The sequence below is a fragment of the Rattus norvegicus genome, chromosome 18, assembly GCF_036323735.1.
Source record: "Rattus norvegicus strain BN/NHsdMcwi chromosome 18, GRCr8, whole genome shotgun sequence".
In the NCBI taxonomy this organism is placed as follows: domain Eukaryota; kingdom Metazoa; phylum Chordata; class Mammalia; order Rodentia; family Muridae; genus Rattus; species Rattus norvegicus.
This window is the reverse complement of record NC_086036.1, coordinates 75,956,056-75,978,943: the sequence shown is the minus strand read 5'-3', so window position 1 is coordinate 75,978,943 and position 22,888 is coordinate 75,956,056. Positions and strand designations below refer to the sequence as shown.

Genomic DNA, 22,888 nt, shown 5'->3' with positions numbered 1-22,888 from the left:
GGTAAAGCACTGACAGGAGCTGGACCAGGGCGCACCTGTACCGGACCTGGAGTCTAGGCAGGGCCTGGGGGCGCAGCGCTCCGCACCCAGGGCTTCGGAAGCCCAGGCTCTCCGAGACGCGCGGCGGGGGTTCCAAGCAGAGCTAGGACCTGTCCAGCTCCCAGGAAAGCTAGGGAGCTGGTGACGCGCGCCTGGCACGCCACCGGCCGCCCAGGTGCAGGGAGGAGTGCACCCCGCCGGGTTAGGGGAAGGAGGGGGTGCACCGCCCCGGCGCGATAGCCCGGGGAGGTGACACCGCCCCAAAACGGGTTCAGCTAGTGGGGGAGGGGTGGACGCGTGGCCCAGAGGGAAGCAGAGCAACCCGGATCCCAAGTCCTCAGGTTCTCCGCCTGATAGCGAAGAGCAACCAAAGTGAGCTGAATCCGCGTCCCTTACCAGCCACGCCGCGCCAGTCGGTCCTTCTGTCCCTCAGTCCCAGCCAGAGGAAGCCCCGCCCCGTGGCGTCACAATGGAGGTCACTCCCACTCCAGGGTCCCGCGGCTACCCCGCTGGGTCCTAACGCGCGCGCACGCGCGCTCACGACCGGGTGGGACAGAAGAGGTGGCCCGCACTCATTTCTGTTCTGCTGAGTGTCCCAGATTAGGAAAAACCTACGGGGAGGCGCTTTCAGGCCAAGTGACCACGTGAACCTGTCTCTAGCGAGCGCTGCGCGCAGGGCACAGAGTAGACGCCTTACCGAGCCACTAGCAGCTGAAGATGAAATACTGGATGTTGAAAAAAGCTGTCACAGCGGCCAGCTCTAGGCCTAGGACGCCATCCTCCCCGGGATTCCAGGGATCTTTGAAAGTCTCTGAGCAAGCCTATGAGGAGCTGGCAACCCTTACCAAGGATGGGAGCTTGGGAGTTCGCGCTGAACTACTCACTGACTGCCCTAGGCGACTACAGGCTGGCGTCAGCACGCCACAATTGCTAAGCCGCCTCCTCCATATGTGAGGTCAGTCCTCCTCTGGGTGCTCATTTACAGGAAAAGAACATAGGAATTCCCGAGTACGACTCTAACCCCAGATGGACCCTGGTGGGCTGAGCAAGTTGAACCAGAAGAACGAGCTGCCCTACCGGTCTGTAGGGACCTTTGCAGTGAGGTGCCAGATGAGGTGACAACAATAGGAAACTCGCCTGGCATTCTCCTGCTTAGAAGGACAAGAGCAGGGGCGACCCCCGCCCCGCCCCCAGAACACAACTGACCCCCCACCCATCTCACCAGATATCGCCCTTTTCAACAGGTCTGGCCCTGCTTCCCACCTGGGTGGTTTTGTGGGAAATCATTATAAGACTCACTTAAGATGAATTCCAAACGAGCTTGGTTTTCCAGGGGCCTGGAAAAGACAGGAAGTACTTATCCTCCAGCGGAGCCCGCAGCCCCCCTAGCCACTTCCTGAATCAACACACCCAATGCTCAACTCCAGGAAGGAACAGGAAGATGAATAAACAGAAGGAAGCTATGGCAGGCAGCACTGGGTGAAGGGGAAGTAGGTGTTCCCGTTTAGCACACACCCCCACCCTCTTACACACCCCATCCCACTCCTGCCCAAGCTTCCAAAGTCTCCAGGATCCCACTGCCTGTCCTGGCTCTCATGATGCCTGTTAGGAGTAACATATGGCCACCTCACTGGTCCTGAATACTCCATGGGCTGTGGATACACAAATGGGAACTTTGCTGCTCAGCATATGCCAGAGGCCCCTCCAGGAGGCCGGACAAGTCCACACAGCCCTGCATTCTGGTCCAGCACTGCACACCATGGCAATCTCTGGTGATGCAGGCTACTCTCTGGAGAGTTGTGGGTGGATTTTTAACATCACCGTAACTGGGTTCTGAGCCTTGGTCTAGACTCTAAGGACCTTCAATTCTTCACAGGTGCTCCACTGGCACCAGAATTCCCATGATCCCAAAGAAGGACGCCAGCAGAGCTGTGCAAGGCTGAAGAACAGCCTCCAGAGAGGCTTTCCCCTAGTTCTGACAGTGCTGCATGCTTGTCTTACCCTGGCAGATGTGCTCACATTAAGCTTCTTGAGCAGGGCCCACTCAAGATTGGTTACCACCCAGGGAGCCTTTAAGGACAGTCACAAGCGTCTTCACTGGAGAGAACAGATTTAAGGGCACACAGAAGAGAAAGCCAGTGAAAATGGAACAGAGAGAGAGACAGAGACAGAGACAGAGACAGAGAGAGACAGAGACAGACAGAGAGACAGAGAGATTGCTCAAAATGCACCCTCAGAAGTTGAACCAAGCTTCAGGTTGCCTATGATTTGCCTATGAGTCCAGTGTTCAGGAGGCTTCCTGTAACTCTGAATGCTGCATTTAAGAAAGCACATATTAGGGGCTGGGGATTTAGCTCAGTGGTAGAGCGCTTACCTAGGAAGCGCAAGGCCCTGGGTTCGGTCCCCAGCTCTGAAAAAAAAGAACAAAAAAAAAAAAAAAAAAGCACATATTGCTGGGCAGTGGGCTAACCCTAGCACTCGGGAGGCAGAGGCAGGTGGATCTCTGTGAGTTCAAGGTGAACCTGGTTTACAGAGCGAGTACCAAGACAGCCAAAGCCACACAGAGAAACCCTGTCTTGAGAAATCAAAAATAAAACCGGTATACGTTTATGAAGATATTTCAACTGTTTTTAGAATAAATGAGAAGAAACAAAAAATGACTTAAATCTGCACGCTCAAGTATTCACCCCCAAAAGGGTTCTCTTCTGGAACTTGAGTGATGGTTTTCAATAATATAGAGAGATAAAAAGATAGCAGGAGGGGATGGGAGGGCATAGTAGAAGAAGAAATAGTACAGAAGCGTCCTAAATATATACAAATGTAAAACTTAAATAGAGTTACCCTATAATGTTGGTTCAATACCCCAGCTAGACATTATGCACTACAAAATAAAACCCTAAGTGCTGGGAATTTGTTTCTTCCTTCTGGGTCTGTTGTCCAGTGTGGTCCGGTAGACACCCTCCCCAACATTAAAGGCAATTGCAGACACCATTGGTTACCCTCCAGAACGTAACAGATACCACCTAGTCATGTCACATGACATAAAGAACACAGCTGTTGGAAGCCTCACCCCTACTGGCTAGTAATCATAGTGTTCTGAACCCTGCAAGCTTCGATGAACCCCTGCAAGGCCAGACATGCACTCTGGTGCTAAAATGCCATGAATGTTATAGTACTCAAAATTCGTCAGTGTTTGCAAGGGAAGTCAGCCCTCCCCTGCCCGAATCGGTACAGGACTTAACCCAGACACCAACTTCTCAGCACAAAGATTTATTACCCCAGAGGGCCAAGTGAGGGGACGACGGGGTGAAGGGTGGGAGCTACAAAGGGCAGCAAGTGCAAGCAAGAAAAGCAAGAAACCAGAAGAAGCAAGAACAGGAGAGGGGATTTCTGCAGGAGTGGGATATTTTAAGGGGGGGAGGGGGGACCCTGTGCTAGGGTGAGTTGGTGAATACTGATTGGACAGGTTCGCCAAATAATGAATTCTGATTGTTGGACCTGGGTGTTTTGTCTCAGCAACGGAGGCAGTGGCCAAATAAGGGCATAGACCTTGGGGGCGAGCTTCAGGAATGTAACTTTTTTTAGCAAGGGAGAGGACAAGGGGTAAAAGGGCAGAACCTGTTTTGTGTGCCATGCTCAGCCTGTGCAAGCCCTTCGGGGCTACCTTAAGGGAAGAAGTCAGACCATTTGCCTTCGGAGAAGTTCGGCAGGAGCAAGCCCAGATTTGAGTTCTCTACTTCTCTCCCCGTGTCTTCCCCCTCTCTCCTGTCTGCTGTTGTGTGAATCTGAGTCTGTGCCCGCATGAATCCTGTCTTGTGACTCTCGTCTGTGTCCCTAACAAAGGGCTCTTGCACTATAGATAAGAATTACACTGGAGGGCTGGAGAGATGGCTCAGCGGTTAAGAGCACTGACTTCTCTTCCAGAGGTCCTGAGTTCAATTCCTAGCAACCACGTGTTGGCTCACAGCCATCTGTAATGGGATTCGATGACCTCTTCTGGTGTGTCTGAAGACAGCAACACTGTACTCATGCGTAAAATAAGTCTTTAAAAAAGGTTTAAAAAATAATTACATTGGAAAGGAGTAAGAGATACTTTACAGAAACATTTTTTAAGTCTTATTTATGTTTATTTTATGTGCATGGGTGTTTTGCCTACATGAATGTCTATGAACCATGTGTGAGCAGTGCCTTGAAACTGGAAGTTACAGACAGTTCTAAGTCACCATGTAGACGCTAGGAATTCAGCCTGGGTCCTCTGGAGGAGCAGTCAGTGCTCTTAATCACTGAGCATCTCTCCAGCCCACTTATGGGAAGTCCTTAACAGGGTTTTACAAGGAATGAATCTTTACTGACTCCAACTGACCCAGCTAGCAAACTATTAGGAACAGCGCTGTAAATGACACCTGCATGCTGTCTCCAGCATTTATGGTGGATATTTTCTGTATCGGTTGCTTTTAGTGTACTGGCTTTACAACATTCCTGTCACTATGACACAAGCATTACTCTGGGTGAAGGACATGAAGGACACAATTTAAGATTAAAGCTGGGTGTCACACGCCTTTAATCCCAACATTAAGAGGCAGAGGCAGGTGGATCTCTCTGTGAGTTTGAGGTTAGCCTTTTCTAGATAGCGAGATCCAGGATACCCAGAGAGCTACACAAAGAGACCCGTCTTGAAAAATGAAACAAACAAAAGATTAATGCTACTCTTTAGCTTAGGTTGTGAAAACTGATTCCCTGAGGAATCCAGGACAAATGAGGTTGGTTGTTACTTTGTTGTCTTAAGGGTAGGTGTGATGGTTTGAATAAAATGGCCACAATAGATTCATAGGGAGTGGCACTATTAGGAGGTGTGGCCTTATTGGAAGAGGAGTGGCTTTGTTAGAGGAGGTGTGTCCCTGGGGGTGGGCTTTGAGCTCTCAGAATCTCAAGCCTGGTCAGTGTGTCACTGTCGCTTTCTGCTAGATGTAGAACTCTCAGATTCCCTCAAGCACCTTGTCCCGTGTGCCACCATGCTGATACTGGACTGAACCTCTAAACTGTAAGCCATCCCCTATGACTTCCTTACACGGATCGCCTAAGACCACCAGAAAACACAAATATTTACATTATGATTCATAACACTAGCAAAATGACATGTATGAAGTAGCAGTGACAATAATTTTATGGTGGGGGTGTCACCACAACATGAGGAACTGTCGCAGCATTCGGAAGGTTAAGAAACACTATGCTTAAATTAAAGAACGTGGTTTAAAATGATTCCTGGTGACATATTGCTATAACCATAGGTCAGCACGTTGCTCAGTACTCATTAGAGAAACTCTTGCAGTAGATCCCGGTTAACACAGAAACTCACAATGTGCAGAGACTAGGAAGGTTCAACCCCAAATGGGTTGTCTACATTATATGCCTCCCCTCAAGGCTCAGATCAATGGGGAAGAGGGTGGGAAGACAGTAAGGACTAGATGTGGTGGATGACTTCAAGGAAGCAGTGTGTTCCAGACACTGGAGGGCTGGCACACGTATGAACTCACACTGTGACAGCATACAGAAAGCCTTCACAAACCCAAGACAGACAAAATGCCAGGACAGAAAAAGGAAGTGGGCAGGAAGTCTCACCCTTTGCCCAGGAGCCCTTGCCATTTGATAGATGCTAGGCAACGGAAAGTCAGTTTTCTTAGTGGAGAGACACTGGTATATCAACCCCACTCCAGTGCAGTCTCTGTGCCCGGGAATAGTCGGTGCACACAAGCTGAACTCCATATGTTTTTTCCTCCTTCCCTCCTTCCCTCCTCCTTTCTCTTGAGAGATAACATGAAATTGGGTAGGTAGAAAGGTAGGGGAGGATCTGGTAGGAGTTGGAGAGGAGAATGAATGGTCAAAGTCTATTGTATAAAATTCTTAAATGAACTAATAGAAACATGTTTAAGGTTACATGAGAGTCTCCTGAATATGTGAGCAATTGCCCGTAGGCAGCTGTAGTCTGTACCAGGCCCTGGAACCAGAACCTTTTCATTTCTGATGTCCAGAGGCAGGGTAGCAGCTGGGTTTGCCAGTAGGGACTTCCCTCTCACTTCTTCCTGCCTTGGTTGTAGTAGGAAGCACTTACCTACCCAGACGAAATGTGTTTTCTAATTTAGAATTAGCTCCTGGTTATCCTTCTAGGTAGTGCTGGCATCTTCGGTTGCATACAGGCTCTTCAGTCTTGGACTATTTTCTTGAGATCAGCTGTGTTCACCCTGGGGCAATGGTGCTTGGTTTCCATCTCTACAGTGCACTTTAATATTCTTTAATATTTAATGTCCATCTGCAAGGTCATTTATTAAGCCCCACTGATGTCGAGCAGTTTCATTTTTGTTGAGTCACATGCAAGCTATATGGTTTCCTTTTTTATCAGCATGCATGATACAAACTGGTATATAACACTTCCACAGGTTCATGTAGAGTAGAGTGACCCCGCCCTTCCTCTTTTCCAGTCCTTCACTGTCCCCCATACTCACAAGCCATCTTTTCTGTAGCAGACACCATGCAGAAAGAGCTGCAGTGGGCAAGCAACCTTCCTGGAGATGGCCTACCATTTTGTCCAGCTGCAATGGGTGTATCCTGGAGAGGAGCAACCCCAGGGGCTTTGTCCCAGGATTGCTTCCTGCTTCTGATGTGCCTTGTTATGTTTGTTATTGCTATATCCCTCGTACAGGTGGCATGGTGTGGTTGGTCGTGGGGAGACCCCCACTGCCTATGTGACCCGCAGGCAGCCTGGTATGATTACTTCCTGAGCATAGCCCACTCTGTTGGGCAAGTTTCCCACAGACCAACATGAAAAATGAATGTTCTTGAAATAATACGGTTCAGATGTATTAATGATTCTATGGAATTCCTGATTTGGTTTAAGTCGTTTTAGAAAGTTGGTTTGATGTAAGTAGTTTGGGGAAGTTAGGGTATTTGATAGAAAGTTTGAAGTCAAGAATAGGATGTGTCGGGTTGGGGATTTAGCTCAGTGGCAGAGAGCTTGCCTAGCAAGCACAAGGCCCTGGGTTCGGTCCCCAGCTCTGAAAAAAAGAAAAAGAAAAAAAAAAAAAGAATAGGATGTGTCCCTTCCTCGTAGAATAGCAAGGGTCAGAAAAGGAACCCTGTCAGTTTCCATGCATTCATTATACGCACATAATTGTACCAGCAAGAAAAATAGGCTTGGGACAAGCTAATGATCAAAGAAAACATTTACTCTAGATTGGGTCCGAGTTCCTTGATCTTGTGATCTAGAGATGTGGTGACAGGTTCCGGAGTGCACGGTGAGGAGGCAGGCTGTGAACAAAGAGGAGGTGATTCCACTGTGACTGAGAGCAGGAGACAGGTGACAGTCACGTCAGCTGCCCAAAGACTTCATACAGAGGACGTAAGATAGATGGCCCGCTCCTTAGTAAATACAGATTGGGATCAGATAAGCATAGGGGAAGACTTGCTACTCCAGACGTGGCTTTTCATGATGGTGGAAGTAGTGCTCTGGGGTTACGTGAACTTGTGGAGAGAAAGATAGATGAGGAATGTAGACTTCGGTGTATGTCTCAAAAGGAGAATCTGTCATCGATAATCCTGTTGTAATTCCTTTTGTATAATGACTTTAATCTGTTTCCGAAGAATGCGTTTTTTTGTGATGATTGTTTTTAAAGAATATGTAACCTGTGGCTACGGGGTAGTTTTCTGCTTACACAGAAAACTTTTAGCTTAGGGGGTATAAAAGGGCTAAGGGAGAAAATAAGTGATTGGAGCCAGACCATTGGAGTTTGCTCCCTCCACCAAAAATGTGTGTATGTGAATGTGTGAATGGGTATATATGTCTGTCTGTCTGTATGTATGAAGTTGTTGAAACTTGCTTCAGCCACCGTGTGTGTGTGTGTGTGTGTGTGTGTGTGTGTGTGTGTGTGTGATTTTTCCCCCTTTCTCACTGGCCCCAGAGAACTGAGTTTTGCTCCCTGAGAGGAAGTCTGCTGAGTGACTTCACCCACTCTGCCCTCAGCCTTCCTTGGTTTTACTCTTGGTTTCTGTGGTGTTCTTGCCTTCCACATTTCTGGTGTTCTGAAGACGAGAGGAAGCACTGTGTTTGTCTTTGTGTGTCTGGTTTATTTTGCTCAGTATGCTGACCTCTAGCCTCCACTCCTGCAAATGACAGGCTCCATTCTTTGTCACGGCTAAATCAATTCCACTGTGTGCACAGACATACCTAGGACCTGGGCCGATTCCCTCTTGGCTATCGTGAGTATCCACAGTAAACCTAGATGTGTAAGCATCTCTTTTGCATGGTAGCTTTGCCTCCTCCTAATGGATACCCAGGAGTGGTGTAGCTGGATCCTAATTATTGCTTTTCCTCTTCACTCTTCTGAGAAGAATCTATTCAGGTCATTTGTCCTTTTTTGACTGAGTTGCTTGATTTTGAAATATGTTTAGCTATTTACATATTCTGGATATTAATTTTCTATTGGAATTTCCACCCCTCTCTGAGGTCTGTCTTTTCCTCTGCTCATTGGTTCCCTTCCAATTAGACACAGTTCCCTTTGTCGTTTCTTGAATTATTCCCTGGGCTATTGGGATCCCTTTTAGGAAATCTTCGCCTGGTCTCTCTGAGTAGTCCTGCTGTCCTGGAACTCACTCTGTAGACCAGGCTGGCCTCGAACTCACAGAGATCTGCCTGTCTCTGCCTCCTGAATACTTGGACTATAGACATACACTACCACTGTCTGAGTTGATATGTTTCTTGTTTTCTTATAAACATTGTGAAATTTTAGTTCTTATATGAAGATTTTTTTTATCTGTTTTGAGTTTTTAAATAGCATGAGAAGTAAGCAAATAGATTCCGTCTTCTACACATGATATCCCTTGTCAAAGGAGAGCTTGTTTGGATGATGTTTCTGACAACCCTGTCGGGAACTGAACGCCTACACTGGTCAATGTCAGAACCTTCTATTTTATTCTTGTTTGTTTCGTTTGAGACAGGGTCTTTTTTATGTCATCCTGTCTGTCCTGAAATTCACTCTATAGACCTCAGCTCACAGAGATCTGCCGGCCTCTGCAAGCCATGGAATTAAAGGTGTGTGCCACCACAGTGGGCTTGTATTATCTTAGCATCCTATCCTTCCTTTTCCTTCCCTCCCTCCCTCCCGTCCCCTTCCTTTTCTTCGCTTCCCTCCCCTTTCTACCCCATGCATTCTATCCCACTTCTTTCCGCTGTTCCACTGATCTTTGCATTTGCTGCACCATGTCTGGGCTACTTTAATTCCTCTGGTTTTGTGGTATGATTTGAAGGTTAATACTTTCAGAATTACTCCTTTTCTCAAGAGTACTTTTTTCTGTTGAAGGTTTCTTGTCTTTCTGTGTAAACTTTGGGGATTCTGTGAATCCGCAAAGGAGGGGACTGCATTGAATCTGCAGCCCGCTTTTGGTAATGTGGCCGCTTGAACAATATCGATTCTCCCCATCTGCAGACACTGGCTGGATGCTTCCCACCTTGTGGTGCCTTTGTCAGTTCCTTTTACGAGGTCTCGTTCTTCTTCACTGTACAAAGACCAAGGGAGCCTCGAGTTCTTCTGCCTCTGCCTCCCAAGTGCTGGGATTAGTTATGCATCACCACATACCACCCTTTGAAGACTTTAGCTTGTATTCCTCGCAGTTTAATATCTTTGGAATCTGTTATTACAGAATTGCGAGCTGTAGGTGTCCTGATACATTGATGTTTACTGTGTTTCTATGATGATCTGGATGTCTGTTGGGGCGGACGTCTCTCCCATTTGCTTTTATGGTAAGGCCTTCTATGTAAGGAGCTCCCTGCCCTGAGTCTCCCTCCCTGCCTCCCTTTCTCTCTAGGTGTGTGTGGTAAAGATTAGTTTTATTTTTATTTATGTGTCTCTGTGTATATGAGCATGTGTATGCATGCAGAGCCCATGGAGGCCAGAAAAGAATGTCGGATCCTTTAAATATGTTTGTAAGCTGTCTGACATATTGCTAAAACTCAAACCCTAACCACTGAGCAATCTCCTCAGCCCCAAGTAGCCTTCTCTTTATTGTGTGTCTGGAAGTGTCAGTTTCTATGTTAGTTTAGTTGTAGTTAACTCAATTGTCATCTCTCAGTGGTTTCTTCTCTGTGGTTGGTGGGTCTAGACATAGACTGTATTGTCAGAAGAGTGGAGTCTCTGAGATAAGTCAGGATGGCTTGGTGTAGATCACAGTGTACGGAGTATAACCTGTATAGCTACCCCTACAATAGAAATGGTCATAAGCTTTTGTCCTCCTTAGCCACTAGTGTGGTCCTTGGCGTTTCATGTGAAGTGGCAATCAGGCCTTCTTCTATATGGTGCTCACACCCCCATGTGGTGCTCACACCCTCATGTGGTGCTCACACCCTCATGTGGTGCTCACACCCCTCATGTGATGCTCACACTCTCATGTGATGCTCACACCCTCATGTGGTGCTCACACCCTCATGTGGTGCTCACACCCCCATGTGGTGCTCACATCCTCATGTCATGCTCACACCCTCATGTGATGCTCACACCCCCATGTTGTACTCACACCCCCATGTGATGCTCACACCCTCATGTGATGCTCACACCCTCATGTGGTGCTCACACTCTCATGTTGTACTCACACCCCTCATATGGTGCTCACACCCTCATGTGGTGCTCACACCCCTCATGTGGTGCTCACATCCCCATGTGGTGCTCACACCCCTCATGTGGTGCTCACATCCTCATGTGGTGCTCACACCCTCATGTGGTGCTCACACCCTCATGTGGTGCTCACACCCTCATGTGGTGCTCACACCCTCATGTGGTGCTCACACCCCTCATATGGTGCTCACATCCTCATGTGATGCTCACACCCCTCATGTGATGCTCACATCCTCATGTGATGCTCACACCCTCATGTGGTGCTCACACCCTCATGTTGTACTCACACCCTCATGTGGTGCTCACATCCCCAGCTTAGGGACATGCTGGTGCCTCTAGTTCTCCCCAGGGGTGCAGCTTTCTAGTTGCTCTGGACCAAGCAAAATTTTATTTTGCTCTCTCTCTCTCTCCCTCCCTCTCTCTCTCTCCCCCCCCCTCTCTCTCTCTCTCTTTCTCTCTCTCTCTCTCTCTCTCTCTCTCTCTCTCCCTCCCTCCCTCCCTCCGTCCCTCTATCCCTCCCTCCCTTGGACTCACAGAGATCATCCTGCCTCTGCCTCCGGAGTGCTGGGATTAAGGGAATGAGCCACCACCTGGCTGGAAAGCAAGAGTTTTAAGAAATGGTAGTCGATATCCTGGAGTAGGTTTGCTTTATTGTTTATCTATCCAGTCAGGATGAAGACTGCTGCTGTTCAACAAACAAATCCACATGATCTACTGTATTTTCCCGAACCAAGATCCATCCTTCCAGCTCTGTATCCAAGAAACCACTGCTAAATCCAATGTCATGCCCCCCTCTCTGCGTATATTTAAAACGTTTACAATTTCAGCTATTATGCCTAGCTCCTTGATCTACTGTGAGTTAGACATTTTCCCCCACACATCTAGACATCCAGCTAAAGAAAGAGGCACTTTTATGACAAAGGAAATTAATTTGTTCTCTTTAAGGTAAGTCACCTAAGCTTTATGTCTCAGTCCCATCACCCTGCACGGGCATGTGTGTAGTGTCCACACAGTGTCACTTGTGTGTGGGGCCTCCCATGGCCTCAGAGTGCTGATCATTTCCACATAGAATTGAAAACCTTGCCTGTGCAGGAGTCTCTGCCAGGGCTGTCTTTTCTGTGGGGCAAGGAGAGCTTAATGCTCTGGGGCTCTTTCCTGGCCACCTGCTCCTGACCAGATGCTCAGCTCTCTGAGCTCACCAGATAAACTAAGTGCACAGCCATCTCTACGTGCCTCCCGGTAAGCCTGCGGTCTGGGTCTGACTCTCTCTCTCTCTCTCTCTCTCTCTCTCTCTCTCTCTCTTTCTCTCTCTCTCTCTCTCTCTCTCTCTCTCTCTCTCTCTCTCTCTCTCTCACACACACACACACACACACACACACACACACACACACACAGCAAGCTGCAGCCTCTTCTGCCTCCTGTAAGCCCTGCCAGCACTTCTCTAACCTCTGTCCTGGCCCAGTAAAAGGAGACACCTTGAGAGAAGGGCTCTGTGTGTGGCTCTGCAGGTGACCGGGCAAGGGTTGGGAGCTGCACACAGATGCACTGCTTTAGCCCCTCGCCTTGATCCCTTGACTCTATAAGTCCCACTCCCAGTGCATCAAGAACACTGCCCTTGGGCTGAGAGATGGCTCAGTGGTTAAGAGCACTGACTGCTCTTCCAGAGGTCCTGAGTTCAAATCCCAGCAACCACATGGTGGCTCACAACCATCTCTAATGGGATCTGATGCCCTCTTCTGGTGTGTCTGAAGACAGCTACAATATATATGTTAAATAAATAAATAAACCTTAAAAAAATAACATTGCCTTTCTCTGCAATGGTTCTACTACTAGAAACTTCCCCTGAAATATTTCATGATCCCATGGTTGGTTCTCTTGGCTGGTGACTCCTTTGCTTTCCACTTTTAGATTAGAGAGGAATCATGGATGCCTCCCCCAGTCCCTGGGCTCTTATCCCTATCTTGGGAAGTCTGTCAGGCTTCCTAAGGGAGAGTCCTATATTTTCTCCAACAGAACCCCCAGGGAACAGATGTCTTGTCTGCCTGACCGCCTGAGTCTCTAGTGGAGCCCCGGGGTCTTTGCCTTCACTGGAGTGTGCTTTATCTATCTAGATATCACTTGGCTCTGCTCTGACTGGTCTGGCTGAGTCACACATGGGAGCCTCCTGAGAGACCTTGCTGGTGAGGAGAGACTCTGCTAGTCTTAATTTCTAGTCCTAGTCTTCTGTGGTCCAGGCTCTGCTCACCGCTCACCCGGCTTACGCTGTCCTCGACTTGCAAAGCAAATGCGTGAAGGATGTATCTAGCCATCAGCTTGAGACACACCAAGGCCCTGTCCCTGCTTGGATTGAACGGAATCTGTCTCATGGTGTCTACCAGCTCCCTGATGCCCTTCTTGAGGCTGACCGTGCTGGCAATGGATGTCAGAAACACCGTTCTGTGACTTGATAAGGCTCAAGTGAGAGACGACATCATTGTGAAACAGCCTTGTGTGTTTTAGGCAACTAGAAGACCATGCGTCTAATCTGGGTTGTGATAGACTAAAGTCAGGCCTGCCAAAGCCTTGGTCTTATCTCTCCAGAAATATTTCCCTTTCCTCCTTAAACTGACTCTAGTGAGTCCAGGGCTTTGAAGCTGAGGTCTGCTTCTGATAGGATCCCCTGGATTAGACTCTAGGTCCACAGTCTCCCGTGGGAGGCCACAGCCTTTTCTCCCCTAATCTCCTCACAGCTGTCTGCAAGAAATCAGATGCTATGCACAGGCTGACCACAGAGGCCGACTGGGGGCCATGCAGGGCCAGCCCTCATACCCCTGCCTACCCTGAGAGGTCAGTCAGTACTAGTCACAACCGTTTCTGCCTCAGTCCTTCTCAAAGAAAAGCAGAGGAAGGCATATTAAAGGATCGTGTCTTAGTCACTGTCCCACCGCTGTGGAGAGGCACCATGATCTCTTCAGCATTTAAATGGAGCTTGCATACAATTTCAGAGGGTTGGTCCATTATCATGGTGTCGTCCCCCACCCCCATGGTGGCACATGTGGCTCTGGAGAAGTAGCTAAGAAGAACATCCTGATCTGATGGGGGAGGGGAGGGGGGAAGGGGCAGGGAGGAGAGAGAGAGAGAAAGAGAGAGAGAGAGAGAGAGAGAGAGAGAGAGAGAGAGAGAGAGAGGTGGGGGAGGCTGATGACACGGCCTTTTAAAACCTCAAAGTTCACTCCCAGTAAAACACTTCCTCCATCAAGACCACACCCCCTAATCTTTCTAATCCTTTTAAAGAGTTCTACTCCTGGTAACCAAGCATTCAAATCAATATATGAACCTATGGAGGTCATTCTTATTCAAACCGCCACAGACGCAAAAGGCAAAATTCAAAATGTATCATTTAAATCCATTGATAACATAATTCTCATACTATAAAATTCACTGAAAGTAATTCAATGGTTTTTAGTATATATACAGGTTGTGCAGCCATGGTAGCAGTCTAATGTCAGGGAACTTGTTCCTCGAGAAGGAACCCCTTACCTCTGAAACAGCTCCCCCTTCCCTTTGTATACTGTAATAGCCACTTAGGTATTGTCTTTGTCGAAATTGTTTCCTATAATGGAGTCCTTCAATAGGTGGCCTTCTGTGGTGGTTTGAATATGCTTGGCCCATGGGAAGTGGTGCTATTAGGAGGTGTGGCCTTGGAGAAAGTACATCACTGTGGCTTTGAGGTCCTATGCTCAAGCTTGGGGCAGAGAAGAGTCTCCTCGTAGCTGCCTTTGGATCAAGATGTAGAACTCTTGGCTCCTCCTGTACCGTGTCTGCCTGCATGCTGCCATGATGAGAATGGACTGGACCTCTGAAACTGTAAGCCATTTAAATGTTTGACTTTGTAAGAGTTGTGTCTCTTCACAGCAATGAAACCCTAACTAAGACACCTTTCTATGATATTTTTGAAGTTCACTCATGGTGTACATACCAGTGTACACTCCTGTTGTTGCACAAGCAATCATATGCACATATACCTCTTCTGTCTGTCTGTCCGTCCACCAGGTTGTTTCCTCCTTGACTGCTGTGATGGCTGAGTACTGCTGTAAAGGGTGTGCACATTTCTGTGTGGGTGTCTGCTGCTCACACCTAGATGTGGAATGTAGTCATGTGGCGAACACTGTTTACCTGTATTTTCCAAAGGGAGGGCATGGTTGTCATTCCTCCGGCACCCCCAGGGGTGTGAAGCAGGGGTTTATCATGGGTACTCGTGAGCAGTGGTGTTGGGTGCCTTTGCCTGTTCTGTTTAAGACCTTGATCTGTTTTTTAGTTTTTTTTTTCATGCGTGGGAATATTTTCATGCTTGCAAGTGCACTGTGTACATGCAGTGCCTGTGGAGGCCGGAAGAAGGCGTCAGATCTCCTGGAACCTGACTTACTGAGGAGCTATGTGGTGTTCTGGGAACCAAACCCTAGTCCTCTGCCAAAGCGGCGAGGACCAAAGAACCATCTCTTCAGCTGCCCTGCCCCCACCTATTTAAAGACACCTGCAGTAAGCACACTTGGCATCAGCGCGCTATCTCTGAACCAGGCTCTCGAGGTACTGCAGTGACCTAAATAGACACGGTCTTCAGCCTTCAGCCCAAGGAGCGCAGATGTGTAAACAAGAAGCTAACTGATAAAAGTGCGGTCCTGGGAAACCCACCACAAGGTGACCTATGAGCCACAACTCCGATCTAACGAGGAAAGGGGTCCTGAGAACTTGTGAAACCAGTCTTGAAGGGAGGTCTGAGCACTGAGCAGCTCAATTCTGAAGCTGACATCCTTAGATCTTGAGAAATGACAACTTTACTGTAACAGATTCAGTTGCCGAGTGTGGTGTGCCGTCGGCTGCTGGCAGCTGTGGGTAAGAGGAGACCCATCACATGAAAGTTTGTCCCTAGACAAAAGCTAGAAGGGTGGGGGGTCCAAAGAGCAAGACAGGAGAGTCGCTTACTATTTGATGGGCACTTGACTGTTTGTGTGAGGCAGAAGCTCTAGCGACGGAGGGACAGGGTGGGTGTGCTTTACGCATTTGCTCTGTGCATTCAGAAGTGTCCGGGGTGCTCACTATCCAGTCGTGTTTATTGTGCCACAGCCCAAGAATGAATAACTGCCGATAGGGTTCCTCCCAGGTCACCTACTCTGAAGGATGAAAACACCCAGCTAAGCCGGATTGGCCGGCTGCTGGTCTGGTCCGCACCTGCCCCCGCGCTCGCTCGCTCTCCGGTTTTAGCCGTGGCCAGCCCAAAGCGCGACATCTGCCTGGTCCACTTAAGACCCAGGACCCCAAACTGTTAGGCTGGTGTGGATGGACGCCCGGACGCCGGAAGTTCCCTGTGGGGACTTGCTGCAGAACGCGGTGAGTGACGCGTGCCCTAGGGCTCCGAGGACCAAGGTCGCCGGCTTGGCTTTAGGGTATTGGAAGGGCTCGCGGCTGCAGCAGTGGGGATGCTAGGGAACTGAAGTCCTGAGCCAAAGGAGTGATGGCGGACGCTGGGCGGCTGGAGATGCAACTTATTCCTATAGAGCCCGGATCCTTGTCCCATACCTGGCTCATCCGCTTGCCCTCCTCCCCACCCTTCAGTCCTTCCCAGGTCCCTAGCCAGGTGTCCATCTGAGAGCGTCTTTCCCTTCCTCCAAGGCCCGCCCCATGTCCCAGATCCCGCCCACACCTCCTTTTCCCCCTAAAGGCTCCGCCTCAAGCCCAAGCGCCGCCCCATTCCTTCCCTGCCTGGTGTTTTCTCTGTAAGTCTGTCACCATAGCAGATCTTTACGTTTAAAGAAGTCAGTTAGAGTCCACGTCATCTACCTTCTTCTGAAAGGCCGCTTGCCACAGGGAACCTGCACAGAGGAGCGCGGGGTCCGAGTTCGAGGACTTGCACTTCCTTCTCTACGGGTACTGCAGGTGTTGGGACAAAGATTACACAGGATAGAGTCACGCAAGATGTGTAGATTTCAGAGTTTCGACCCGAAGCCTCGCAGTCACCGCAATGGCATTCTGTATGGTTTGTGCCGTGCGCTATTAAATCGGCCAAAGCATACAAAGGGCCCGTGGGCCTTTGATTCGCCGTGGACTGCAGCGACAGGGTGACTGTTTCCTGCTTTGATGGTGGAGTTTACAGCTCCGCTCATGCTTTAGATATGTCCATCACAGGTGGACAATTTGTTCCTAGGGATGTAACTGCCTGTAATTCCAAGGGATCCAGGGCAGAGGCAGGCAGATCTGAGTTCCAGGTCAGCCAGCCAGAGGTACACAAGCAGACGCTGCTTCAAAACAAACAAAGAAACAAAAACAAACAAAACAAAACAAAAACAAAAAACAGGTGCCCTGCAACGCTGTGGGCAATATTTATATTTATATTTCCAACACTGCGAGGCAAAAGGAAATCATTGTAAGTGGGAGGCCAGTGCGTTCCAGCCCAGTCAGAGCTACATAGGGAGGCCCTGTCTCAATAAACAACAACGAAGTTAATGGGTGTGTTTGTTTACGTTGTTCCATGGTATTTACCACCTCCTGCACTACTTGTAAATACTTTATTTAGTTACCTAAGATTTATTTTGCAGGCCGAGAACCTACTTCAGGAGGTTGAAGAACATTTCCAAGCTCTGACTGCAACATTAAACCTCAGAAATATCCTTTCTTGCTAACACCCTGAAGCCGATGGTTGTCGGATGCTGTGGGGCAGCTTCTTGTTCTCTGCTGTTGGTGTACGACTGTTCACGTGTGGTCTCGGGTGTTTACATTGGTGCTTCTGTGTGGCATCTGGATGCATTAAATCTCATTGGTTTTGCTTCCTGACTGGCAGTACAGGGCGTCTGAGTGGCGTACACAGCTCCCCACACAGGCTGAGAGGCTGCCCTGAAAGCCTAATTGAACCAGTCTGGTTTGCAGCACAAACTCCACCGCCACCAGGAACCTTAGAGAGCAGAGCTAAGGGTCTCCAGCCAGGAAGGGCATGGTCCTCCCTATCTTCATTTTGACAAGAACAAGTGATTTGGTGTTTGGTCTCAGAAAAATGAAATCAAACAATTAAGAATATAATGTTCAGCTCCAAACTCTACACGTCATGTGTAAATTCAGAATGGCCAGTTGGGACTGGGCAGTGACTGTGTGATGGCTTTACTTGAGAGTTCATTAGAATACAGTTATTTTATAAAAATTTTAAAATAAAATAGATTTTACAGTTTGTGTAAGTCTAGGTTAAATTGCCCCAACAGTGAGCGGTTTTTTTTTGGTTTTTTTGTTTTTTGTTTTTTGTTTTTTTTTTGTTTTTTTACGTGATTAAATTCACTTTTCAGAAAAACCATAGGAAGCAGCTGAGGAGATGCCCGCAGTTAAGAGCGTTTGCTGCCGCTGCAGAGAGCCCAGGTTTGGTTCCCAGAATGCACACAGTGGCTCATAACCATCTGTAACTGCAGTTTCAAGGGATCCCATACCCTCTCCGGTCTCCCCTCAGGCACCAGGCATGTTTGTCATGAATATAAGTACATCCGGGCAAAACACTTATACATGTAAAATAAATCTTAAATAATAAAGCAAGTGAAGTGGGCTGTGGAGATGGCTTATTCTGTAAGGGTGATTGCGGCCAAGGCTTAGTTCATGGGACCCATCCTGAAGGGAGAGAACGGCCTCCAGAAGGTTGTCACCTGACCTTAAACCTGGGTCATTTTGTACACACACAGAAACGCGCGTGCGCGCGCGCGCATATACACACACACACACACACACAATATATATATATATATATATATATATATATATATATATATATATATATATATACATACATACATATGTTTTTTTTAAATATTAAGCCATGAGAAAGTTGGTCTTTTTTCTTTTTTTCGGAGCTGGGGACCGAACCCAGGGAGCGCCCTACCACTGAGCTAAATCCCCATCCCGAGAAAGTTGGTCTTAAAAAGAGCTTACACCACTGTATTTCAACTCAGGGTTTAGTTAAAAAAAAAAAAAAGCTTATGTACAAGGAGAGATGTTTTCAAAGCTTGATCCGCAGCTGAAGGTTAAGGATGACAAGCTAAGAAAAGCTGGGGGAAGGTCATACACTGACTCAGCACAGCCTGACCCCTCACTGTGAAGGCTGCTCTGTTTGCCACAGGTCTAGGAGCCGGTGCAGAGCAGGCGCAGGTCTAGGAGCCCGTGCAGAGCAGGTCTAGGAGCCCGTGCAGAGCAGGTCTAGGAGCCCGTGCAGAGCAGGTCTAGGAGCCCGTGCAGAGCAGGTCTAGGAGCCCGTGCAGAGCAGGTCTAGGAGCCCGTGCAGAGCAGGTCTAGGAGCCCGTGCAGAGCAGGCTCAAGAGCCCATTCAAAGCAGGCGCAGGTTGAAGCAGGGTTCGTCCATGAGCTGGGCTAGTTGGATCACACAGGCATTCTCCTTGACATCGCACTGGAAGAAATGGGAAATCGCATCGAGGACTTACAGAGAAATGTGGATGACCTAATGGCTCAAGCTGGGATCGAAAATTCTATTAAAGAAGCAACGGTAAGGCGGTCACTGAGGCAGTGCCTTTCGAGCGTTTCCACTTGTTACCCCTACTGAATCCCCTGATTAGTACCAATGGGAGATGCTCCCAAGTGCAATGCTTTCTTTACAGCTAAAACACGGTCATGGTTCCTGAAAGGCACATATTACAAATGAAAACTCTCATCTAAAAATCAGACTTTAGTAAAGTATTTTCCACCGTTGCTCCTTAAGTCAGTTTTTAGCCATGCTATAAATTATAACGAACAAAAGGCTGGGACGATGGCTGGTCATTCCTGTCTAAGGTATTTGTTTGATCACTTAAATAATGACATATGTTGTTTGATCATAGCATACGGAACCCTATTCTATCCCACGAGCAGCCCAGAGGAAGACTCTCGGCATCTGCCTGGGACCATTCCCTTTCTATGGAATTTCAGCCTAAGGAATTTCAGTCTTAGGGAGCAAATAAATGGCATTTCAGGCTTAGTCTGTGCACATTATATGCTCCTGTGTCAAACATGGGGACAGGGTTTATAAAATACTTAGGCATGTTAGGACACGCTCTTCTGACTATGTACGGGGTCTCGATGGACATTTTTATACTAGCATACGTTAGCATTGTGGCATTTTATTCCTTTAGTTCCAACATGTGTGTGTGTGTATGTATGTGTACATGCGTGTCTGTGAGCACACGTGTGCCATGTCAGAGGACAGACAACTTGTGGAAGCTGCTTCTCCTCTACCAATGGCACTAGGAAGCCAACTCAGGTCTTTAGGCTGGTTGGCAAGTGCCTTTACCCCCCGAGCCATCTCGCTGGCCACATTACGGCACTGATATACACACGTGACATTCTAGTTTCTCTGTTCACCTCACCCCTACCCCCTAACTTCCAACTGTTGCTTCCCACACCCTCTCGTGGGCACTGAACAGTTTAAATATCTTTGCCTACTTCTCTCAAAATCAATTTGTGGCAAATTACCCTTAGTTAAGTCAGAGCAGGGTCACCTATTAATGATGTATGGATATCCAAATTACGATCTTCAAACCACTGGAGAAAGAAGCACAGACGACACAGGGAGATCTCATTCCCAAATCTCAAAATGACAAAATAAAAGTAAAAATTCTGACAGTAGGGAAAACAGGCAGCATTACTTACAAAAGTTCTGTCAGACATGTCCCACTCACCCAGGTGCCTCTAGGCACTGTGGACTCCAAACCTTCCACACCCACCGGTTACCCCTGTCAAATTCTCATTGTTCAAGACCAGGGCAATAGGGTGACAGCAGAAGCAGTCAGGCCTGCTCTCGGTGGTGGATGATGGCTTGAGTGCTACTCTGGCAGTCGCCCAGCAGGGTGAACTCCCCAAGCTCTGGCTTCTGTGTCCGGTTGATTTACAAAGAAAGGGACTAGAGTAGGCTTAGATGTCAAACTGAGTGGTTAAGTAATCGTCAAACATTTGCTTCCTCCATACACACTCACCAAAGGCAGCTTGGCTTAGACCTTATTTAAAGTTTATTTAAATGCTGTTAAAAATAATTCAGATTGGGCTGGAGGGATGGTTAAGAGCCCCGACTGGTCTTTCAGAGGTCCTGAGTTCAATTCCCAGCAACCACATGGTGGCTCACAACCATCTGTAAAGAGATCTGATGCCCTCTTCTAGTGTATCTGAAGACAGCTACAGTGTACTTATATATAATAGATGAATAAATCTTAAAAAAAATAATAATTCAGATTAAAGACTTACATAATTAGAATACCTGCACCAACTTGTGCTCCCTCTTGGCTGGGTGTGGGGGGTTTCACATTAAAATTTGGCAACTGTTGAGAAGACATCTCATACCCTGACTAAAAACCCTTGTATTAGATGGAGTAGTGTTTTCTCTGCGCTTCTAAACTGTGCAATCTTTTCTACATGCAGTAAATGCAGAATGTTGCCTGGAAAGTGCCTGCCACCTACACACCAGAGGACAGTGAGTTGAGGGTAGTCAGTCATAGTGGCAGACACTGGGTCCACGCTGCTGCTCCACTCACTGCCTGCAAAGTGCATGCTGCTCATGCAATCCCACCTCTGGATGCACAAAGACTTACCTGAAGAAACGGAGAATCTGTCACTTAAGAATCTCTCTCTTGGGGTTGGGGATTTAGCTCAGTGGTAGAGCGCTTGCCTAGCAAGAGCAAGGCCCTAGCAAGGCCCTGGGTTCGGTCCCCAGCTCCGAAAAAAAGAAAAAAAAAAAAAAAAGAATCTCTCTCTATTGGGTTTTGCCTATAGGTAAATGTTTAACAATCACTGGTAATTGTGGAGTTTTATTGCAAACTACAATTGAATTTATTTAACTGAACATTAATTAATCGGTATGTGAGTTGTGTAAATAAACTAATCTCTTCCAAAATTCTCTTTCAGACCTGAAGATGTTAAACGAGTCATGTGAAATTGCTAGAATGAAAATTACCCTTTATGTTTGAGTAATTATAATCTTGTGCGGTATGAATTTCGATGTTCGTTTTTTATTTTAATTTGGGTGGTTTTTTTTTGTTTTTTTGTTTTTTGGACACTTGAAATCAAACCCAGGGCCTAACGTATAAGCAAGTGGCTACCTCCGAGCTACCCCCTAATCCACTGAAAACTAAAATTCGTTTTAACAAAGAGCAAAGCAAATCTGGGTCACACACCTTTAACCTCAGCGCTTGGGGGGCAGAGGCATGCAGCCAGCCTGCTCCACAGGGCGAGTTCCAGAACAGCCAGGGCGACACAGAGATGCCCTTTCTAGCAAACCAAACAAAAACAAACACACAAACAAAATGAAATCAAAAGCAGTAAGATAATAATGTAATCCACAAGGTAACTATTTACCGAAATGAGACTTGTGACAAAGGACGGATGAATTTTCAGTGTGTATTTGTCGTAAATCATGGAAGGAAAGCATGCACTCTATTAGTTCACATGTACTTGTACTCCAAATTAAATTTCTACTTGACTTTAGGAAAAATCATAGTCTTCTGATGTAGGTGCTTTTGGTTATTTATATTTGTGTATTTTGTATTTTTCACACAATGTATTTTATCATAGTCTCGCCCTTCCTCCACTCCTCTCATATCCTTCCCTCCCCACTCTCCCACTCTCCAGTTTTATGTCTTCATTTTTTCCACATTTTTCCAGAAGAGGTTCTCTGTGTAGTCCTGGCTGTCCTGGGACTAGCTCTGTAGACAAGGCTAGCCTCAAACTCAGAGATCTTCGTGCCTCTGCTTCCTGAGTGCTGGGATTAAAGGTGTGTGCCCCCCACCACCTGGCCGATATGCTCTTCCGAGCATATGAGCCTGATAATATTTTTTTTATTTTAAAAATACCTATGTGTATGGTGGTTTTGTTTGCATACATCCCTGTGCATCGCATGTGTGCCGTGTCTTCAAGAGGCCAGAAGAGGGTGTTGGGTCTCATGAAACCGGAGTAAACGTTGGTTATTAGTTACCACGTGACTGCTGGGAATCTAATCCAGGCCCTCAGGAAGAACAGAGTCACCTCTGTGGTCCCAGTGTGCATCATCCGGTTTTCAGTAACTATTGTAGCCCCTCCTGCCAGTCACTCCTGCCTCCAATTCTCAATCTCACATAGCCAGGCTAAGAAAACCCAAGGCCAACTGTTCCTCCAACAGAAGGCCTCAGAGCTGAGCCAACTCGGCACATAGGAACTGGAAAGAACTAGAA

The 22,888-nt window shown here is 47.5% G+C and overlaps 2 protein-coding genes across 7 annotated transcripts in view; one reads left to right on the top strand and one right to left on the bottom strand.

Moving 5' to 3' along the window:
* The window catches only part of Slc66a2 (solute carrier family 66 member 2), a 38,652-nt gene extending 35,708 nt beyond the window's left edge, over positions 1-2,944 (bottom strand). Inside the window, exon 1 of one of the 6 annotated variants that reach the window (XM_006254952.5) lies at positions 436-2,944. The gene's annotated coding sequence lies outside the window, so the exon portion shown is untranslated. The remainder of the gene's footprint in view (positions 1-435) is intronic. The other 5 variants (XM_006254953.5, NM_001398666.1, XM_063277484.1 and 2 more) reach the window with 5 other exon arrangements.
* Positions 2,945-15,919: 12,975 nt separating this feature from the next.
* Hsbp1l1 (heat shock factor binding protein 1-like 1) lies at positions 15,920-21,678 on the top strand. Its single transcript, NM_001136183.1, has 4 exons — positions 15,920-16,064; positions 17,270-17,336; positions 19,109-19,203; positions 21,588-21,678. Exons 1-4 carry the CDS (start codon positions 16,014-16,016, stop codon positions 21,591-21,593), a joined length of 219 nt encoding a protein of 72 aa, NP_001129655.1. The 5' UTR covers positions 15,920-16,013; the 3' UTR covers positions 21,594-21,678.
* The last annotated feature ends 1,210 nt before the right edge of the window (positions 21,679-22,888 follow it).

What these genes read in the sequence shown, in the direction of transcription:
- Hsbp1l1 (NM_001136183.1), top strand. Translation starts at nt 16,014, where the DNA reads ATGGACGCCCGGACGCCGGAAGTTCCCTGTGGGGACTTGCTGCAGAAC. An exon ending in GGGACTTGCTGCAGAACGCG is followed by an intron (nt 16,065 to 17,269) that starts GTGAGTGACGCG and finishes TTTATTTTGCAG; the next exon opens with GCCGAGAACCTACTTCAGGA. An exon ending in TGCAACATTAAACCTCAGAA is followed by an intron (nt 17,337 to 19,108) that starts ATATCCTTTCTT and finishes TTGACATCGCAC; the next exon opens with TGGAAGAAATGGGAAATCGC.